The sequence below is a fragment of the Dermacentor variabilis genome, chromosome 2, assembly GCF_050947875.1.
Source record: "Dermacentor variabilis isolate Ectoservices chromosome 2, ASM5094787v1, whole genome shotgun sequence".
NCBI lineage: Eukaryota > Metazoa > Arthropoda > Arachnida > Ixodida > Ixodidae > Dermacentor > Dermacentor variabilis.
This window is the reverse complement of record NC_134569.1, coordinates 85,045,930-85,067,733: the sequence shown is the minus strand read 5'-3', so window position 1 is coordinate 85,067,733 and position 21,804 is coordinate 85,045,930. Positions and strand designations below refer to the sequence as shown.

The 21,804-nt window shown below is 43.3% G+C and overlaps 1 protein-coding gene across 7 annotated transcripts in view; it reads right to left on the bottom strand.

The window, feature by feature from the left end:
- Positions 1–21,804, bottom strand: part of LOC142572217 (uncharacterized) — a 108,864-nt gene that overhangs the window by 16,469 nt on the left and 70,591 nt on the right. For all 7 annotated transcript variants that reach the window (XM_075681175.1, XM_075681173.1, XM_075681169.1 and 4 more), the window contains exons 14-17: positions 13,844–14,155; positions 11,939–12,125; positions 6,938–7,119; positions 2,060–2,299 (exon numbers count right to left, since the gene is read on the bottom strand). In XM_075681175.1, coding sequence (XP_075537290.1) covers positions 2,060–2,299; positions 6,938–7,119; positions 11,939–12,125; positions 13,844–14,155 — 921 coding nt within the window. The remainder of the gene's footprint in view (positions 1–2,059; positions 2,300–6,937; positions 7,120–11,938; positions 12,126–13,843; positions 14,156–21,804) is intronic.

The window sequence follows — 21,804 nt, the reverse complement described above, 5'->3', positions numbered from 1 at the left end:
GCAAGTAAACAATGCTTGACAATGCTAGTAATGAGGCTTGTAGCGCAACTGGGAGAAATGTAGAAAAAAAATGCAGTGCACTACATGAACAAGCTTTTGACGGTGTTGGTTATTAGAAAAGCTTTAGCGTAATTGAAACAAGACTAAAAATGGTAGGCAAAAAACTACATCTTCGTATGCAATGTTTTTGTCCTCTCCTTGTGGGCCTCATTCTAGTTGCACTAAAACATTTATAATAAGCATTTCGCACCGACTAGGCAAGCAATGTAGTATCCTATTTATCCACATTGTTTGCTAATCTAAAGAATCTCTTCCTTTGTTGATCCCAGTCGTAACAGAGTATTTTTTTAACACAACATATACTCTAAGACGTTTATGAAGTATGTGCGCTCAGCACTGATACACAATGTCTCCCAGCCACCAAGCTACACACGTGACTTTCAATAGCTTTAATCTATAACTAGCAATCTGGCTTATGTACAGTCACTATAATAGCATGTAGGATGGTACGAAGTGTTGTATAGGACTGCCTACAGTGTGTAATACCAATCCCATTTGCAGTTAGTGTGGCTCCAACATCAATTCTGAGTGCCTCTTACAATTTTTTTACAAGTTTCTGTCAAACGAAAATTCATGGCGCTCAACTTGTGCAAGGAAAAAAAAAAAAGAACTTTCAGTGCCCTTTCACTCTGTGAAGAAGCATGATGAAAGAAGCTGTGTATCTGGGCCCCTTAATGGCGAACTGCACCTCCGCCATGGGTTGGCCCAGCATTTCACTACCTTCGGGATCTGTTCACACATGGGAATTGCTTAACACTCGCATCACTGCGGCCGCCGGTCGGCCCAGCATTGCACTACCTTTGTGATCGGCCCACATATGTGGAGTGCTTAACGCCTGCGTCACCTCCGCTGCGGGAAGGCCTGGCATTGCACTATCTTCGGGATTTTTTTCCTACATGCAGACACGATAGTGGGGAAAGTAGCCCTTAACAGTTTCACCGTTAATATATATATATATATATATATATATTTTTTTTTGGCTAATATGCACCAACTCGCCTAAAAACAAGTTCTAAGGCACTCAACTTGTGCAGCTTAGGAACATGGTAGGCACATGTGTTGACCAATCCTTTAGGACCTACTTGACCACTAGGCATTACTGCAGTGCCACCAGGTGCTATGCAGTTACAGTCACTTGGAGTATCAAGCTGCATTTGCTTCTATCGGTCTGTACTTGTTTCTCGTGTGCTGCTTTATATCCAAAATTTCCAAATATATCTGAAACTCGCCCAAGTTCAGCTTTATCGCATTTTGCACCACTGAAATGGGACATAACGAGCACCGAACCTGGTGAATGTGTATAACAATACACAACATACGAAATGTTATTGCACTGTATACTGTGGTATCGCGGATTTCAGAGTCATGGGTTTTGAGTTTTAAGAGGATGCTATAGTGCGCCCCTAGTGTTCATGTAATGTCATGCCACAGAGCTCTATATACGGACTGCGTGAATATTAAAATCAGTTTGTGCACAACTATCAGCCCGTTCTGACCCTGTTTTCGCCGCACTCCACAAATGTGCACTCCTTCATGTGCCGTCATCAGCAATATATAATATATACAGCAGGTGCTTCTTATCTATGGTGGATAGCAACAGCATGTGCCTTTACTTTTCTTTCTTTCTTTCTTTTTCGAAAATCAGAACTCCCTTTAGCTTAAGACCTGTTGCTACAAAAAAAGACCAATATGGGTGTCACATAGTGCACTTCTGACCGCAGTGAAGCCACGTCGGGATGGAATTTCTCGACTGAAATCTACTTTGCTGCACAAGCTGCAAAAGGGAGCCAATCGTGGTCGAGAAATTCAATACCGATCAGGTTTGATCACAATCAAAAAAGGCCCTGTGGCACTGGTGTAAGATTCAGAGACACAATTAACAGTGAACATATCCTACCCTTCACCACACCTTATATGTGAACATAAAGAGTTTCAAGAACAACTGTCCTCATTCACATGTTAGATTGCAAACTGAGAAGACTAAAATATTGAAGCCAACCGTGAGTTGTTCCATAGCAGCCTTTTGTTGCTTGACTTCTGCAAGAACAGCTCTGTGATTGTCAAGTTGCTCTTTGATCATGCTTTGACTGGCCTCCTGCATCCCATGAAGCCGACTCACTGCCAGCTCCTGGTGCAGTGATATAGAATGCAGCTGCAGCTCTAGAAATCGGCTAGCAATGGTAGGTGCTTCCACAGCTGCAGCAGACCTTGGCTGACATGACAGTGACTCAGGGGTTTCCTGCAGTGAATAGACAACATTTTTAATATGGTTGAATCAGGGCCCCGCTTTCATTTAGCAGTTTTAGCTTAATACTTTATTGTTTGTGCTGTTCATACAAGTGACACACTGTATTTACTTGACTCATGTAAGGCCTGCCCTTGTGTAATGCTTGCCCTTGTGTAAGGCTTGCCCTTGTGTAAGGCCCAAACCCTCACTTCGGAGCATGCTCATTTGGGAAAAAAAAAAGTTTTACTAAGCATCACACCCATCACCGCACCCCGCCTGATCACACAGTGCACCGTATAAACCAGGGGTGCGATCTTGCACGCGTTCCAAAATAGAACGAAGGCCGTTACTTCCACCGAGCCAAATACGATTCGTCAATTTGAACCGTGCCGAACGCCATGACGTCAATTGTGACGTGATATCTGCTGTCAATCATTCCGTGTCATCTGCTATCGGACGAACGGAACGGAACATACAGCCTATTTCGTGACGTAAAGAACGAACCACCTCCGTTCTATTTTGGAACGCGTACAAGATCGCACCCCGGAATATGGGTTGATCCCTTACCTAGAGGTGAAAAAAGCCGATAAAAGGCATTCTGTGCTCAAGTAACCTGATTATTTATTTCCAGCACTCGCACATCCTTGGCGCGAAAGCCTGCTGGAGTCAGGTATCAAAGCTGTCATAGCTTTCACATGAAGACAACTGCTTCTTGCTGCATGCTTCCCGCAGACAGTAGTCTTCAGTGCTGTTGAAGGGATTGCTTAAAGGGCCCCTCATCATACCTGGCCATATTTAGCGAACAAGCGCAATGCATACAATCATGTCTGCAAAGTATTACACCCCTAAGCGCCGCAAAAAGAGCTGAAATTTAAAACCAAATGCCGTGCACCCTTCTCGTTGTGGCTGCTGCGCTCCCAGTTGGAGTGAATTCCAGCGCTGTGACGTCACAGTGACACGTGAATTCCAGCATTATTTAAGGCAATACAGTCAACCCCCACTATACCGAACCCGTTTACATAGAATTATTCTGAATATCGAACAACTTATGAACATTATATAGTTACGAAGAGTATATATAGCAAAAATTACGCTTACACTGAACAAAAATAGCAGCAACTCCTGATATATTGAACTTCAAGCGGCGCAAAAGTACGCTCAGACGTTGGCTTTCCCTCGCGGCAGCGGGGAAACCCGGCAGCGCAACTCGATTCAACTGCTCTCCCTAGCGTGACCACGCTGCGTCAGGCGAGCCATCGACATCCCCCTGCAAAAGATAAAATGACCCTGGCCCACCCAAAGTGCTTGCTCAGACAGCCAATCAAAGGCCCTTGTGCCCACGTCGTGCAAGATGGCGCAAGTGCGAGTTGTCTTACTGTTTTTATGGTTCATTGTGTTGGTGCCTTGTGGGCCTTCTCTCGCCGTGTTGCCATGATGAAGTGGCAGAATTAGCTGTGGAGCTCGAAATCATAAATCGGGTTGAACGTGGTGAGAAGTCGGATGTCCCCGCAGCATGCAAAATTCCGAGGAGCACTCTCAGCAGGATCTTGAAGAATAAGGGGGAGATACGGGCTAAAGCGGACAAACACGCAACCCAGTGCCCCCGACGCCCGACACGTACAGATGGCCATGTACAAGTAGTTCATTCAAAATTGCTTCAGATGTGCCAGCTTCCACGTGCCTAGTGACGACTGTAAATGTAAATTCCAATGAGTGCAATGAAGCCATTGCCGGTGTAGCCAAAGTTTGGAGCAAGCTGTCAGAATTTCCGAAAGCCGCTGATGAATCAACAGTCCACAAGTTTGTGAGTGCAGATGATGGTGTTGTGACCACGGGAGAGTCCAAAAACAAAGACTACATTGCAATGACGAAAGCAACGGCAATCCTTTCCCCACATCCTCCGAGGTGACTGGTGCACTAGCACTAGTCCGGTGCTTCTACGCGAATGTGGAAGGTTGTGGCCTCAGCTGCTCTGACTCTTTAGACAATGTGGAGAAGCGCGTGTGTCGCGGGCAGCGAAATTGCCCAAGCAGAAGAAAATACAGGACTATTTCATGCAAAACTAAGCTAATTTCATCAATAAAGTGATTTTATAAATGGTATGTGCTTTTATGACGTCCAATTCTTTAGGAGGCTTATGTCGAATTATGCTCTATATTGAACTGATAGGCGTTTTTTTGCGAGTTCGATATAGCCAGGTTCGACTGTATAAGTTATTTGTTTGATCTGTTGCTTCAATAGACGATTTGAAGTTTGAAATAATAAAACCTACAAATCAAATGTTTGCGAGTCTTTGTTTTACTCCATGCCATTGATAGAGGGACGTACTTCTGCTTCGTCTGCTTGTTCCCACATTGTGCAGTCACGGGTGTAGAGAACGAAACTACCCGCCAATTTCTACCAGGTTCCAATGCGCGATTGTGCTCTTTGATCTGCTTACATCCGCCTCAGTGCTCGTGACTGTGGCACTGACTTATACCTCTAATCAGGTGTTCTCATTTACAGTGTGCAAATTTGTGCGCTTCGAGAAATAAAGCTAACACAACAACAGCGCATGTGTGAGACCATCACTGGAAGTGCGCCACTAAGCAAAAACGCACACGACAGACAGAGAGAGAGAGAGAAAAGAAGGCAGGGCCTGTGATGTATCCCTCAAGCAATCCTTCAGCTCCATTATGGAAGAACGCAAGGAAGGAATTTCACTTGCAGAGGCTAGACGACTGAAATTGGAGAGAGCATCTATGTTGGCAGTGACACTCACCCCCTGAAGTCATGGGTTCACGACACTTTAAATATTTCTATCTCTGCTATTAACGAACTAATTTGAAAAATTCTTGAAGTATAACAACCTCCAGCGTGTAACCAAAATTTGCCATGAGGCCTGGTGAGGGGTCCTTTAAGCAGCACTTTCTGAAAGCCTGCACAACAAAGTCATTGGGCAGTGACCACCACTACCACAACACCTGGCTGCAGATGGGCAATGGTGGGCCAGTGGTGGTCTGTTGGCATTTTCAGATTGCCACCAGTCATACACTGGTTGTAAAGCTCACGGACTCAGTCCCTGAATGGTTTATTCAGAACAACATCCAATGGCCGGAGGGCGGACATCATTCCTGACGGAATCGCAATGAGCTTTGTCCTCATATTCTGGAGTGTTTGTTTCACACTTGCAGTCAACTAGCCACAAGAATCTCAAATGGGACGATGGCCCATGCCTAGACTAATAACTTCACTAGTTCTTCCTGCAATGTGTGAAAGTCTATCGAGCACCAGAAACAGAATGTAATACTTCTGTTGCTAGATTAGCACATTAAATAACGTATCTTTTGAATGGGCTTTCGTATTTAAAGCATGAAATCTCTGCCTCACTATCCAATGTGAAAACTGGTACTGATGGCTTGTTGTGATGACAATGGCAATGACAGTGGCTTGGAGCCACAAAGGCCACTCGAATTTTGGAGGACACGCTTTGACGGTGAGCTGCTACTGACACAACGAATGTGGGTTCACATCAGACTGTAGTGCCCATACAATCTGGGGAGCAATTTTCTTAGGAATAAGGCATGCATTAGAATTGGGTAAATGAGCCAAACCATTTGTTGTGAGCTGCTGTATTCTCTTTAAAACTGGAGGACGGGACAAAAGTCAGTATTTCCAATAGAAAAATATGTGTCTTCGCCATGTTTACCATCACTTGGTACTGCCAAAACATGCAGCAACTATTTTGGTCATGATTCAGGTCACTATTCCGGTTAGGTGTGTGCGTGCTGGCCAGTCAAGTTTGAATTGTCTGGCAAAGGCCAATTACTGGATCAAAGTAGCAAAAGTTTTGGCCCATTGAAATACATAGGCACTGTTCCGAACCTTCCATCGTAATCGAATTTACCAAAAAATTGAACTAGCCGGAGTCGAATTAACGGAAGCCTATTGTACATTTTTTTAAAAGTAACAGTTCAATGTGCAACTTTACGTCATATTTTTTACCTTTCAGTCCACTACTCTCGTTTGAAATAATGTATACCCAATTGCCAAAAACATGCATTCTGCTGGTACCGACATTGCAGGGATGCACAAGTATGCTTCATAGCAACTTCAGAGAGTGGCATTATGTAGCTTTGTCGGATTTCTAAAGAGCTGCTGTTCCTTGCCTGTGCTTGCAATTCCAGGTACTGGTAAACCATCTCACGTGAATTTATAACTATTGCCATGGAAAACTATACCAAGTAAAAACTCCACTGCCATGTTTGTTAGTTTGCTTCTGCCATTCTTAGTAACGTACACACTGCAAAAGCTTAGAGAGCTACGATCCTTACTGCAGTCTGCATAATGCATGGCTAGGGCACGAAAGGAAATGTCAGAAAGTTTGTGTTGCAGTATTACATACAATGCATTGCATGGCTTTGTACTAATAACGGTACTAGCATAATTTTTTTTTTTTTGCCATAAATAGTTTGATAGTGATCCAACTTTCGATAGTATCAATAGTACCATCGATAGTTTTGCATCACTAGCACAGAGCCATCCCTCAGTTTTTGCATGCAACAGTGGTACTAGCTAGGTCAGTTTTGGTGATTAGTCTTGTGGCTATGGCATTTTGAAGACATTTGCAGTCACAAACTGCTCATTGCTCATTACGCCCAGGACACTTACCTCTGAAGTAGGAGACTTCTCTGGTGGTGTGCATGCTGGATAGAAGCTTTTATCAGGCTTGGGGGTGCTGCTCTGCTGAGCCCAATGCACAGAACTAGTGCTAGAATGAGCAGACAGATGTAGGGAATCACCCTGTCCTCCTCTTGATGGTTCATCATTGTTGTCGTCATCATGGTAGCCATCTGCAAAAACAAACAAAGCAACCAAACTTCACTGAACGCCTTTAAGGGCTCTCCATTATTATTATTATTATTATTATTTTGTATTCAATGTGCACACAACAAATAATAAGCTCATAAAAAAAAGAATGCCCATTGGGAAAAATTTGGAGGACGTTTAGGCTAGAAGTCTGCCAAGTGTGTCCTAAGGCTCTTCGTTACTTTCACTGCAAGAAATGCTTGTAATACTATTGTGAACAACCTGCAAGCTACTGCAGTAGCTGAGCACAAGGTCGTGGGTTCAAATCTCAGCCATAGTGGCTGCATTTCAATGGGGACAAAATGCAAAAACGTTCGTGGCCCAGGTGGCCAAATTAATCCACAGCCCTCAACCATGGCTTATTTCACAGCTCCAGTGTGCTTTGGGACATCAAAATTCATGAACCAATCAACAACCCACACACACTAAGAAAGCACACGCTGGGATGCAAAGCACACCACAGCTAAAGCAGCAGTCGTATCGGGGATTGATAAGCATAAATGTAATGTAGAGGTGTGACGTGTGGAATCTAAGGGTAATCCTCAAGAAAACTGCACCAGTCAACAATAACACTGCTCTGTGGTTTGCTAATAATCATGTATCATGTATTAAGATGGTCCATTCAGTTCAAGAAACTGCGTAACCTTAACAAATGGAATGAACAAGAAGTGATAATGCTTTTAAAGCTTTCTTTGCTTCTTCCTTTGATTTTTGCGCTGCTGCTGCTGCTGTTTCCTTGCACGCTGCGTCGGGGGGGTGGTTCAAAGCATGTCTATACATGGCAGGACTGTGGCAGACAGGATAGGTGACATGAGAAACTTCTTTGGACCTTTGCACCACGTCGAATGTGCACAATGTCCTCTGGAGCTCCCTGGGCATTGCCGCAATACCCTCTCCATGGCTGCAATTATCAGTGACCCCTTGCATAAGCATTGCAGGAACTTTAGTGCTTACCTTTCTACTAAGGTGCAACCATCCAGAGGGGAGGTATATGGAATGGTAGGGAGGAGAGGGGGGGGGGGCAGAGAATATATAGAACCAACACAGCCATGAAACTTTTGGAACTCTTTGTTCACAACTCACATAATTGGGGGAGGGCGGGGGAGGGCAATGTGAGAAGGTGAGAATGCTACAACTTGGGTGCCTCAATGCACGCGCCTCCAAGGCACCCTCTAGCTACTACTAGATATGACAGCGGTGGTGGACAAACTGAATAAATTTAAATTCAAGGGACGGCACATAGTAAAGACCATGCAAATTAGTCGAGCGGACAACCGATGCACGGCGTGCAGACTCAAAGCTGCATTAAAGCACCGTAGCATCTAGGCGACATCGTAGCACCGTAGAATCTAGGCCTCGCACTTCAATTCTGTGTCTGCTGTGGTAGCTTTGTGCTGATGGCACTGCCTGAGATTACGGGTTTGATTCTGACCTTGGCAGTCACATTTCAACGAGGAGAAAATACAAAAACGCTTGTGCACTTAGGTTTGGGTGCTCGTTAAAGAACCTCACGGGGTTAAAATTAATCCTAAGTCTGCCACTACGGCGTACCTCGTAATCTGAATGTGGCAAAGTAAAGTTTAACACTTCTGCCTCGAGGCGACGTGCTGTGTGAGGAAATGACAATACTAACCTTCTCGGAGGTTATGAACAATGGCGCATAGCAACGCCTCAAGTAAATATGTATGTCTGGCTGTGTGTTCTGTGTACTATGAAGATGAACAGCAGTGCTACACACAAGGTAACATTTACCATCAACTCACCACTCTCATATTGCACTAAACATTGAAGAAATGATACATTCACCATCAGCATCATTGCTAATTATCACCAATCAAAGCAAACAGCAAAGAAAGCTTCACTTACATATATACTCACAGTGTGCGGCAACCTGCATAATCTCTTTTTATTTAAAATTTATTACATCTGATTATTCTAGGGGCAAAGATGCATAGAGACAAGCAAATAGAATAGAAGATATTCAGCCACATGCAATCTTTATTTTTTTCCAGCTTGGCTAATCAGCCGAGCTGTTCCCATGGCAAAGTTGGGTACAAGAAAGAGAACTATAAAATGGCAGCCATAATAATGACAATCACAATGGTTGTGAAGTCGAATGCTGTGACTAATAACTGCCCATTACATTCAGTCATCACCATACATTGTACAATAACAGGCAGCTATTGTGAGAATTTCAGAAGTAGCTCAAGAGCTGTAATTATTCTGGTGTTGTAGGATGCATTGTCCATAGACCTAACATAACATGATAATGGCAAGAGCAAGAAAAAACAACAGAATAACACGCAAATGCAGTCTTTGCAGATAGGCAAACATATATCGGAAATAAAGCTTTATGCTGTGGAAAGCACCTGCGCCATTTCCTTCCGCATACTCACGTTGTCCCGTTTTCATGTTGTGATCACGTTGAGAGCCGGCGTAGAGATGGGAGAGAGGCACCATGCAACCTCCCATTCTCCATCACTCTTGTGACATGCATACCCCTTTCCCCAACCCAGCTCATGGGAAAAGGAAAGGTATTCGACAGGCGAGGAGGTCATTTCCTTCTCAAAAGAAAAAAAAAGTATAAAAGCCCGCCACAGTGGCAGACTCTCTCTCTCTGGTGCCCGACCTCCAACCTGCTCAATTGGATTACCTGCTGCAACCTATGAGTGACCTCATTTGCCTGTCTATCCCAGGCAACGAGGCAAGACTATTTATTACTTATTACAGAGTAGACTTCTCTCTGCCAGTGTCTCTTATTGCTTATAGCAATAAACATTGTTAGAGTTGACGCCGCTGGATACCTTATTCGTTTGAACGCGACATAGCTGCGATTACATGCGCTATTGTTTGCGGAGTACCACAGAACACCTGTGTGCGGCTAGATCCGGAGCTCGCCTTCAGCCTTAGCCGCATGCTGAGCGAACCCCCACAATGATAAAGGAACAACTCCATCATCTCAGTGGCTAGTAGCCTTCTCAATGGAGAGAAATTAAAATAAGAGTTGAAGAATCTGCCCTCTGTGTTTGTTAATGAACTTAGAATACACGTCAAATCTTCATATTGCTGTGAAGAACACTTACCTGACATCTTAGACACAAGACCTCAAATCTCGTGTGAAAAACCAGAAATGTTCATAATGTAAGAAAGTACGTTGCCAGGCTAGTTGGTACACAGGCATCAGGACAAAACACGAACATACATACACAGCACACACAAATGCGACAAGGAAGGCAGACAGACCTGGCACTCTCTTGCTACTTAAAATTTATTTAAAGGAGCCCTGAACCACTTTTTATCGCAGTGGAGAAAGGCATTTGAAGTGAAACTAGGCTATTTCAGAAATACTTTGCCGCAAGAAGTACTTCAATGCATTCAGCAGAAGCAGAGTTATTGGCAATCAAACACAGCCTCCGCTGTGCTCCCCTCCTTTCTTCAAAGCCTTGCACTGCGAAGGCTACAGCGCAGAGGGGTGTGCCACAATGCTCCGCCTTCTAAATGTCATTGTGGCACGCAGTTCAAATTTAATTTAGGTGTTAACTTAGACGCCACGTTTTCCGCCTTTGGTGCCTACGACGCGCTAAACATAAGCCAAACGCCGCCCCCTGCAGCGAGCTGCAGTGCTCTTAGCCAGTGGACTCGTGGCAGCACCCCGTAGCGGCGGCACTATTTACTCCACATAGCCGACTACAGCTTGATGTCAGCTATCGGCCAATAGCGGCTGTCTAAGGGAATGACGAAATAAAGTGTCCAGAAGACAGTGGGGTCAGGGCCTTCTGTTTACAAAAAAAAAAGCATTTATAAAGGAGGTGACTTCGCAATCTGCTTGCAAGCTCCACGCACGGCGTACAGCAGCAAAACTTGGCTGAGATGTTCACACCAGCGTATGCTACCTGCAGGCTATGTTATTTCACCAAGCCCGAGAAGTGGTTTAGGGCCTCCTTGAAGTATAAGGGGGTGATTTTAAGTTTTATGGAATTTTTAAGCATCACTTGTTGCAGACAACATAATTCTGGTCCTTGAGCTGGATTATTCAGAGGTGGGCATTACTTGCACGAGAAATCAAAGCACAGATTCATGTAATTAGCAAATTTTCACTAATTAACTTAACTGATTACTTTAGGGCACATATGGCAATTTATGAATTGTAGCCGGTGAGATTGCATCCTCTTGGACTGACTTCCCGATTGACACCGCTTTGGAGACATGTGCCATCAAACTCACCGTAAAAATGGACTTTTTTCATTAGAAGCTCTTTTATGCACAGAAGCACAAAAGTAACTGGAACACCCAAGTATTTAGTCCCAAAATTTGGGAAATAATATCTTGAAACTGATGCAATTCTGGAAATTCATCTAAAGTAGATGCGTCTTGCAAGCTCAGTGGCTCCAATTTGTAAATTACAATATATGCCTTAAGGTAATTAATTAGGGAGTTAATTTTTGAATATGTGTTTTGATTTCTCATGCTATAATGTCCGCCCCTTTGAATAACACAGCTTAAGGACAAGAATTATGCTATCTACCACAAGGGATTTTTTTAAATTCCCCAAAACAAAACTGATCACCCCACATATCAGATGAAGCAGGGAACCAAGAAAAAATGTTAAAATGAAATTTATAAACATATCAAACATATTAAAGGAGCATACTGAGTCTAATGTCTGCATGGCTGCATGTGTTGGGCTTAAAGAACAGGGAAGAAACATGTCTTCCCAGCTTGTACAATTCTGTTTTTTATATCCTTTCTGTGATGTAGGCCCACCCTTTACCTAATCAGCACTGCTAAGCTAACCATACTCACTGGTGACATTGGTCAAGTTCAGGCGCTCCTGAAGGTCATCCAATTGAGCAGACACTGTGGAGATCAGGGTCCAGTCTGATTGCCGGCAGCCACGCTCAAGGGCAAGCTGCAATGCCGCCCGTTCTTTCAGCAGCAGGGTATACCGCGCACCCCGTTGGGAAGCCTTGCGAGCCATCTTTTCCATCACCTACATCACCATGCCATCAGAGTAAGCCCTCTGAGCGTGCTGATCGAAGCCCGCTGAAGTGCCAAACTGTGCACACAGGCATTGCTTATTGCACTCTCACAGCACGTAGAAACCAGTTCACGTCCAAGCATTTTTCTCACTCATGCTCTAGCTCTGAGCAACACAAATTTTATTTACACCTTTCGTGTCATCCTCATTGTAAGCAAACTTTACACTATGGATTGAAATGACGGCTCATTTCAAAGGGCTTTAAAATATCTGCGCACAATAAATGTGAAAGAGAGGGCTGAATGTTTAAGAACTTCTGTTCTAGCAACATGCACATTCCTTACATTTAACATTTCTATGACATCACATTTTGGCATTGATGCCGTGCAGACACTTTGATTTCCATTGGTGCTTTTTTGTGTACGTGTTGGCCTTTCAAGAAATCAGGTTCTACTTGTAAGTAGTGCCTCCACGCACATTCACTCTCTGTGCTATCTTTATCTACTTTATTGTTGGAAATAGAAGTAAGGAAAAAAGGCTTTTCAGTAATATATGTATTGCTGTAAGCAATATCAAGGCAGCAAGTTTCTCAAATTTAGTGACTGAACACCAACTACTCATAAGGGTAATGTAATATTCCAAGTAATCTTTTTAGCAAGTTGACAAGATACGCAAGGTGCTCAAGGCAAGTGAGAAAATGAGGTCAAAGTGGTGTTCTTTTCATAGCATTAATACGTTGGGACAGACATTAGTAACAGTCAAATCTGAATGATGTATAATGCCCACTAAGGCTACCCAAGAACATGCCAAGTAGCAAGAACAGAATTTCCAATGTGCCAAAGCAGGCTTTAGTCTATTTCGCTGTTTCCTCCTTCACAATTCTTCGAAAAAAAACTATATGATGATCTATTTGTGGTCGTTTTATAGATGGCATACATGAAAGACAGAACTCTTCCAGCTTCTGTTATCTACGCCACGAGCGGTCACTGCTGCATGAATTTCTGCGTAAAAGGGGAAACACATCATCTACCATTACAATGAGAAGCAGCAAGAAATGTTGAAGCATATTCATCGACAAAACTAGAGTTGTACTTGGGGACAAAGTGAAAAGAATGGACAAGAATACACAACAAAGGGTGCAGAATTCTTGTCTATTCTTGTCCAGTATTCTTGCACTGCTCCCAAGTGCTCTCGTAACACACGAACAAGTTCTATTTTCAACCGTTATGACAGAACACTTCAGGCATAATAAATTTTTGACACAACAGATCTAAGCTTTCTTTGGATTTCCTGAACCACAAAGACCACTCTGCCACAATTACCATGAAAATAAAAGCTTGACAATGCTGACAGTTAATTTCAAACATGCTTTGAGCAAACTATACTTGCAAACAACTGTCTCCGACAACTGAGGGAAAGCTACAGGGGTACACTGTCTAGGTACATGTTAGAGCGCCAAGAATTTTTACGAAGTTTGGAAGTGCTCTCTGTATTCGTTTCTCAAAGCTGATACTTAATCAGTATAGCTAATTGTGATAGTTTCACTTTTTTTTTTGCGAGAAGCGAAAGAGCAAATTAAAAATAAAATTTTAAATTTAACTCTGGGTAATGCATATTATGTCTTACTTTAATGCAAGTGCTGTAGTAAATAAGAAAGTATGTTTTTCATTCCATAGCTTAAACAAATGTAAAGGAGCATAAATAGATTTAGTACACTGCTGCCTACTCACAAGTGCCGTGTAGTATGCAGCCTGAGCAGTCATAAGCCCTGAAAACATCTCGGCAGCCTCATCCAGGCAGCCTGCATTCATGGCACACATGGCTAGGAACATCTTGGCTTCTTGTTTGATGTTCCTCAGTTCCTGCAGGCTGGTCACACCACGACCACCTGGCACACAGAACAAACGGCCTGATGGTGTCACTGGGCTCCTGGTAATGCGATATGTCTCAAGCATGGTGAGCGCAGCCTCCCAGTAGCGTGCCGCTTGATTTTCAAAGGCCTCTGCTTCTTCCTCTAGGCCATCAGCACGCCTGTGCGATGACTGCACAGCACAAACGACAAAGTTACTTCCTATTAATTCAGGTTGTTTTCTACTGATTTATGTAAACTTTCATATGGTCCCTTTAGTGTGATTCCTCTATCATAACTTTACTACTGATGGCAGTGAAAGATAAGTAATATATTCCCACAGAAAGGGCAAGGGACCTGGAAAGAGGGCAACATAAAGGGACAAAAAAATTAAATTAAATTATGGGGCTTTACGTGCCAAAACCACTTTCTGATTATGAGGCATGCCGTAGTGGAGGACTCCGGAAATTTCGACCACCTAGGGTTCTTTAACGTGCACCTAAATCTAAGTACACGGGTGTTTTCACATTTTGCCCCCATCGAAATGTGGCCACCGTGGCCGGGATTCGATCCCGCGACCTCGTGCTCAGCAGCCTAACACCATAGCCACTGAGCAACCGTGGCGGGTCATAAAGGGACAAGAAAAAAGAATTGGTGCAATAGCAAAATACCCAGAAGCTTACATTAGGTAATACTACTTGAAAATTTTTAGGCAGCTACATATTTATGTTAGTATGCACATAAGGAAGAGACTGTGGGTTCATCAGTAAATGTTGCTTAGTGCGCCTGCTTTAATGGAACCCCGTTTCCTCTCTGCCTTGTGCGTGTGGTTATAACGCACTTTACCTCCTGTTCACAACATACTGCTGCCAGCGAGCAAACGGATGAGATGGTCAATGATGACAGCAGCCTCCCATCATCTTCTAAACTTTTCCAGAGTCTCATCATACTGGACGAACTTGTTTAACCCCTTCTTGGGCGTAAAATTTTGGTTGAATCGGCGAGAATTGTAGCCATTCTAGTCGTTGCATTCCGGGTCAACAACAGCCTGACGCGCTGGCTGCGTTGGCGATGGCGGTTGCCACAGAAGTTGCAACAGAAGCCCTGAAATCCCGCGGCAGAGTGCAGGCGACCGGAGAAGCTGTCAAACTATTATGCGAAGCATATTACTAGAGCTCAACCCAGCTCCTCAGGCGCGGCGGTGTCGCCTTCAATGACTTTTAGTGACCCCATGCCATACCACGTGACACCGTGACGTCACGACAGAGGAGAAACGGGGCTCCAACTCGCGCCGTCGCTCGCGGCGTCGCGGCGGTATATAAGCAGCTGCGCTTGTTTCTAGGTGGCTTTGGCTCAACTCTTGCAAGATGGGCTGGGTGGGAATCGAACCAGGGTCTCCGGAGTGTGAGACGGAGACGCTACCACTGAGCCACGAGTACGATGCTTCAAAGCGGTACAAAAGCGCCTCTAGTGAATGCGGTGTTGCCTTAGAAACGAGCTGTTTCTAAGGCTCAGGCGTGCGTCGCTTGCTCAGGCGCACATTTCGTTGCCGCGCCGAACGCTGCGTTGCTCGACGCTCACCGCGTCCAATGCGGGGAGCGTAGTCGCTGTGCCGTAGCCCATTGTCTTACACCCCTTGGCGGGTCGACGGGAACGCTGTCGCGTTCCACTCTTGAAGGCGAAGCAGAGTAACGCATGAGTTGTTTCTTCGTCTAGCCGAACCAAATATAGCCAAGCAACAGCAGTTCACCAGGCTAAACCGTGGTTCAACAACTAAAATAAAGGCTAGTGTGCTTCGCATCCTGGGCTTAACCTTAGCTAAGCCACAGCCATTTTTTTTCTTTTCCCCTCCTTGGACCTGTTCATGAAAAGCAGGTTGTCCATGATGCCATCCTGGTTGTCGATGTAGGTGCCACGAAGGTATCCGCTAATAGATCAGTGCGGCGCTATTCGGTAGATCACGAAAGTATAGGAGCCATTGCACACTTTAAGTCGACTTTAACTGACGTCATCTAACGTGGAGTTGTCGATAACACGACTGAAACCTTGCAAGTCGGTAGGTGTCGGTTCGGTTACTCGCAAGGCTTCGGTTGCGGCAGCGATGACTCTGGTAGTGGCACTTCGAATGATGCTGAACAGATGGCGCAGTCAGTCCATGATGATGGTTGCGAGGACGGCACTCTCCTTCACGGGTTTCGGCACAATAACTTAAGAGACTAAGCGACTGCGTGTCTGTTGGTTACAGATGCTCAGTTTGACTGCTTTAATGGAACCCCGCTTTCCCTCTGGTCCGTGCGCATGGTTATCATGCACACCTTCTTCTGCTCACACATGTACAGTAACACCAGTGCTCCTCTAAGTTCCTAAATGGCTTTTGTCATAACGTACTATCACTGAAACCATGCAAACTGGTGCGAGAATTCTGCAATCATGTTTCATAACTAGCAACTGTAAATAGTACATTTGTGTCTTTTGAACATTTGCAACGTTATAGCTGCTGTTGTACAAATGTCAACCAGACATGACCACTTTCATGAGGGCGAGCCCTCACGGGGACTTTCTTCACCTCCATTTGCCCTAAACCTTATGTGGTGAGGTGAGAGAGGGTGTGGCGACGATGGTGAGGTTAAATGAGGAAAAAGCGATTCGTACTGCTGAACTACAGAAAAGTTACTCAGATAGTATGCGTGGCGGGTTTCAAGCCTAAAGTTTTGAAGTGTGCTGGCAGCAAGTCTCTCTAGAGCAGATGCATGTCAAAGCCCACATTTAACTGACTAAACGTCATAACTGGCTGTTGACGTTAGCTATAGCTAAACCTATTTAAAGCTGTAGCCACTGAAAGTGGCAACGAGAACGGGAAGAGTGACGGCAACTTTTTGGCATCACTCCGAGATTGGATTGGATTGGCGAAACGTTTATTTGAGCCTGCAGTAAAACACGCCCTTGCGTGCACGCTCCGGACGAGGTCTACGTCGTCTTCTGGGCACTGGCCGCACGGCCTGGGTCCCCGCTCGCCATTGCTGGCTCGCTGGGTCCCTGCCAGACCAACGCCTCGATGATCTGCTGGATGGCCCAGAGTTGTTCGTTTTGATTGTCGCTCCCTGCTGCTGCTTCAAGTTGCGGCGGAATCCTCCCAGATTTGGCTTCTTCCTGGTACTTGGTGCAATTTCACAGCATGTGTGCGAATCCGGCCGTCTCCCTTCGGCAGACTCTGCACTTGTATGTCGGGTGTGACTCGGGATACATTCTGTGAATCAGCGACGGGCTGGGGAATGAGCCCGTCTGCAGCTGTCTGAATAAAATGGCTTGCTCTCAACTCAGCCCCGAGCAAAAGGGTGGGAGAGTTCTGCAACCCAGGCGGAAAGCCTTGGTTATCTCATTGTAGTCGGTCACTCTATCCTTGGTGCTGAACCACAGCGGCCAGTCGAGTGAGGCGCACTCCGTTAGCGCGCAGGCCTCAGCGTGTGTCATCTCGTTGTGGCTGGCATTGCGGTCTGACGCCTCACCTGAGTGCGCCAGGAACCGCTTGATTCTCACTTGTCATTTGCTGCCGTCATCATTCTTGGATTGAAATTTAAATTGATTTATTCATTACAGATTACAGGTTATACAAAAGAATAATATACAGGAGGTCCCATAGTCAAAGACTGTATCGGGACCTCCTGTTATTTATAAATATGTGTCTTCTAAAGCAACGAGGAGAACTACAAATAAAATCATATATAAGGAAACATGGAAGAAAGTACTGGAGAATGCAAAACAAAATTAGGAGTTACAATAAATCTAATGAAGGAAATTATACAACTGCACGGAGCAAATGCAGCAAAACTAAATGAACTAAATGAAATTGACACTAACAGAAAAAAAAATTACATAATAAAAATTCACCTTGGTTCACGCATTGTCTTCGTCGTCTTAATAAAAAGAAAAAATCTTTGTACAGCCAAGCAATGACCACACGTCTCCTGTCATCATGGAATAGTACAAGAATTGCGATAAGGAGTATCAGTCCCTGCTTAGAACAACCCATCATAATTTCTTCACTCACGACCTGTCTACAATGTTAACCAATAATTTTCATAGATTCTGGCGCATCATCAATCAGAGTTCCTATCCTGATTTAGTACTAATTAATGCTGACGAAAAACCAGTCACTGAAACTGAGTGTTCGCAGCTTCTGAACGATGCATTTTCGTCAGTGTTCACCAATGAAGACATTACTTCTTCGCCAATATTAGAGCCATTGCCCAACATTTCCATGCCAGAAATTGTCATCAGTGAATCTGGTATTCTTGCCCTGTTGAATAACCTCAAAATTACTACTAGCTCTGATCACCTTGGTTTCAATAATAGCTAGGATACTTAAAAACACTTCTTTAAACATTTTTCAAGTGCTTTCAGCCCTGTTTTCACAATCATTATCATCTGGCATTATTCCTCATGACTGGCGTATAGCCAAAGTAATACCAATTTTTAAATCGGGTGATCGCTCTGTTCCACTTAACTATCATCCTATCTCATTAACTAGCAACATATGTAAACTTCTCGAGCACATCATACATACACAAGTCATCAACTACCTAGAAGACCATGATATCATTTTCAAGTACCAGCACGGTTTTCGCAGGGATTATTCATGCGACACTCAGCTCGCCTGATTTACTAACGATATATTTTTCCACATTTAACGAAGGATTCCAAGTTGACGCAGTGTTTCTTGACTTCTCTAAAGCTTTTTATTGCATTCCTCATCACAAGCTTCTCATCAAATTAACACACTTAAATATTCACCCAAATGTTCTTGCATGGATTAAAGATTTCCTCTCCAACAGGCAACAATTCACCTGTGCTAATGGCTTTAACTCTTCTTCTGTTCCTTTAACATCTGGAGTCCCCCAGGGCAGTGGACTTGGTCCCTTACTTTTCTTAATTTTTATTAATGATCTACCCAAATGTGTCTCATCTCGAATTCGATTATTCACAGATTGTGTTATATATCCTAATATTAGTAATGACGCTGATCGACTTTCCTCACAAGCTGATCTTGATGTGGTGACCGCTTGGTGCTCCTCGTGGTTATGTCTTTAAATATGTGTAAAACCAAGCTAATGTCATTTACCAACCATTCCGCTCGACTTCCTACCACCTAGTTTCTCAATAATGCTAGCATAGAACTTGAGCCAACTTACAAATATCTTGGCCTTCATCGTCAGTCCGACTTAACTTGCATTACCATATTAACACCGTCTTAGCATCAGCTAACCGAGCAGCCCGTCTTCTTAAGCGTAACCTCAAGCACGCACTTTCACACTTGAAAAAACTTGCTTATATCATGCTGATCCACCCAAAAATTGAATACGCTTCTGCCATATGGGATCCCAATCAAGCATACATTATCAACAATATTGAATCTCTGCAAAACCGTGCTGCTGGCTTCATCTTTTCTGATTATTCACGCTTCACCAGCGTCACATCGTTAAAACAATGTGCCGAGTTGGAATCATTATCACGTCGATGCCAGTCTGCTCGCCTAACCTTATTTCATAAACTTTATCACCATTCCACGCTTCACAATGACTTCTTTTCACTACCCCCTGCAGTCTTCCCAGGCCGTGACCAGGCTAACAAAGTAAAACGCATAACGTGCCGCTCATTGCTCTATGCAAAATCATTTATTCCTCGCACAATAATAGAATGGAATAACCTATCATCACGCATAGCTACTGAAGTCAACTTACCATCTTTCCAAACCTTGTTGCAAGAAAACGGTTAGTGGTAGCAGATTAGTTATTACTTATTGTTATATGCACATATTAACATATTATGTAAAAAAGTTCTTGTATTTTGATGACTTAGTGCATATACCCCTTGTTCAAATCTATTTATATAATGTTCCTTGTGTGTGTGTTTATTTCATGTAGTTTTATTTCTTGTGTATATTTTATGTTTATGTCCCCCTGCTATGTAATACCCTCGCATGAGGGCCCTTAGGCGTAATGTAAATAAATAAATAAATAAATAAACAAACATGCAATACCAACAACAACAACAAAAGAATTTCAAAATATACATGACCATAAATGCAACAATAGAAACAACAACAAAAGAACTTCGACATATACATGACCATTAATAAAAAAGAATGGTATCAGAATAGCGGAATATTTCCAAGTAATAAGGGTGAAATAAAAAAAGGGAAAAAGAAAGAAAAAAAAAGTTAATGTTACATATTTTCTGTTAGAAAAAAATTCTTCAGATGCTTTTAAATATGGATGTTGAACGCAAAGTTTTGACGCGAAGTGGTATGGAATTCCAAAATGAAAAAGCTGAAAAATGAACTGATTGTTTGCCATAGTTGGTGTGCACCTGAGGTAAAATGAGATTACTGTGTAAAGCAAATCTAGTGACACTAGCATTTATCAGGCATGTTTTAGGAATTATACATGCAGGAATTTGATTATTCAATAACTTAAAAATAAATATACCCAAATTATACAACACAGTTTCTTTGACAGACAGAATGTTATTAGAGTGTAGCAAAGGGAGAGCGCTAGTATTATAGGGACTAGAGGTGACTATTCTAATTGCTTGGTTTTTCAAAGTTAGAAGTGAACTGAAGTGAGTATTATATCTATTTCCCAAACATATTAACAAGTAGTTAATGTGTGAGTGTATAAAAGCGCAATATAGCGAGACAAGTGTAGAACGGTTAAAGAACTGGTGAGCTCTAATCAGTAACCGAATGCCGTAAGCAACTTTCTTTTTAATATTCGAGACATGATAATGAAACTTGAGGTTAGAGTCTAGTTCTACCTCTAAGAATGAGCAATGAGTGCTAGAAGGGGTTAAATGGGAACCAAGACTCAGCAATGGAACTGAACAAGATGGCATCTGGGGGGAATTAAATACAATAAACTTGGTTTTCGATGGATTAATAACAAGATTATTATTTATACACCAGCTTGTAAACCTTAGCTAAGTCATTATTGAGTTTAGTAACCAAGGACGAAATATTTTTACCATAGTTAATAATGGTTGTGCCGTCGGCGTACAATACACAGCGTGAGGATGTGAGACAGTCAGGCAGATCGCTAATGTAAATTAAATATAATAAAGGTCCGAGAATAGAACCCTGTGGTACCCCTAGGTTAGTAACCTTAGCTTCGGAAAAAACATTAGAAATTTTAACTATGTTATGTCTATCCTGTAGATAGGTTCGTAGTAACATTAGTGCTGGCCCAGTTATGCCTATAGCTTTCAACTTTAAAAACAACTGTGATGGTTAATAGTGTCAAGCTTTCGTAAGATCAATAAAAACTGAACCGGCAAAATACCCTTTATCAATAGCTTCCTTTAAGCGATCCGTTAGGGAGATAAGAGCAAGGTCGGTCGAATAGCCAGGATGAAAACCATACTGAGAATTGGAAAGAATATTAAATTTAGACAGGTAATTGGTTACTCGAGTAACAGTAAACTTTTCAATCACTTTACTAAAGAATGGCAGTATACATATTGGGCGGTAATTTGTTAGTAAAGAACGATCGCCTCTCTTAAAAACTGGAATTACTTTTGCTCGTTTCAGCTCAGATGGAAAAATGCCGGTCCTGAATATCATCATCATCATCATCATCATCATCATCATCATCATCATCATCAGGTTGGTTACGCCCACTGCAGGGCAAAGGCACCTCCCATATTTCTGCAAATACCCCGGTCATGTACTAATTGTGGCCATGTTGTCCCTGCAAACTTCTTAATCTCATCCGCCCACCTAACTTCCTGCCGCCCCCTGCTACGCTTTCCTTCCCTTGGAATCCAGTCCGTAACCCTTAATGACCATCG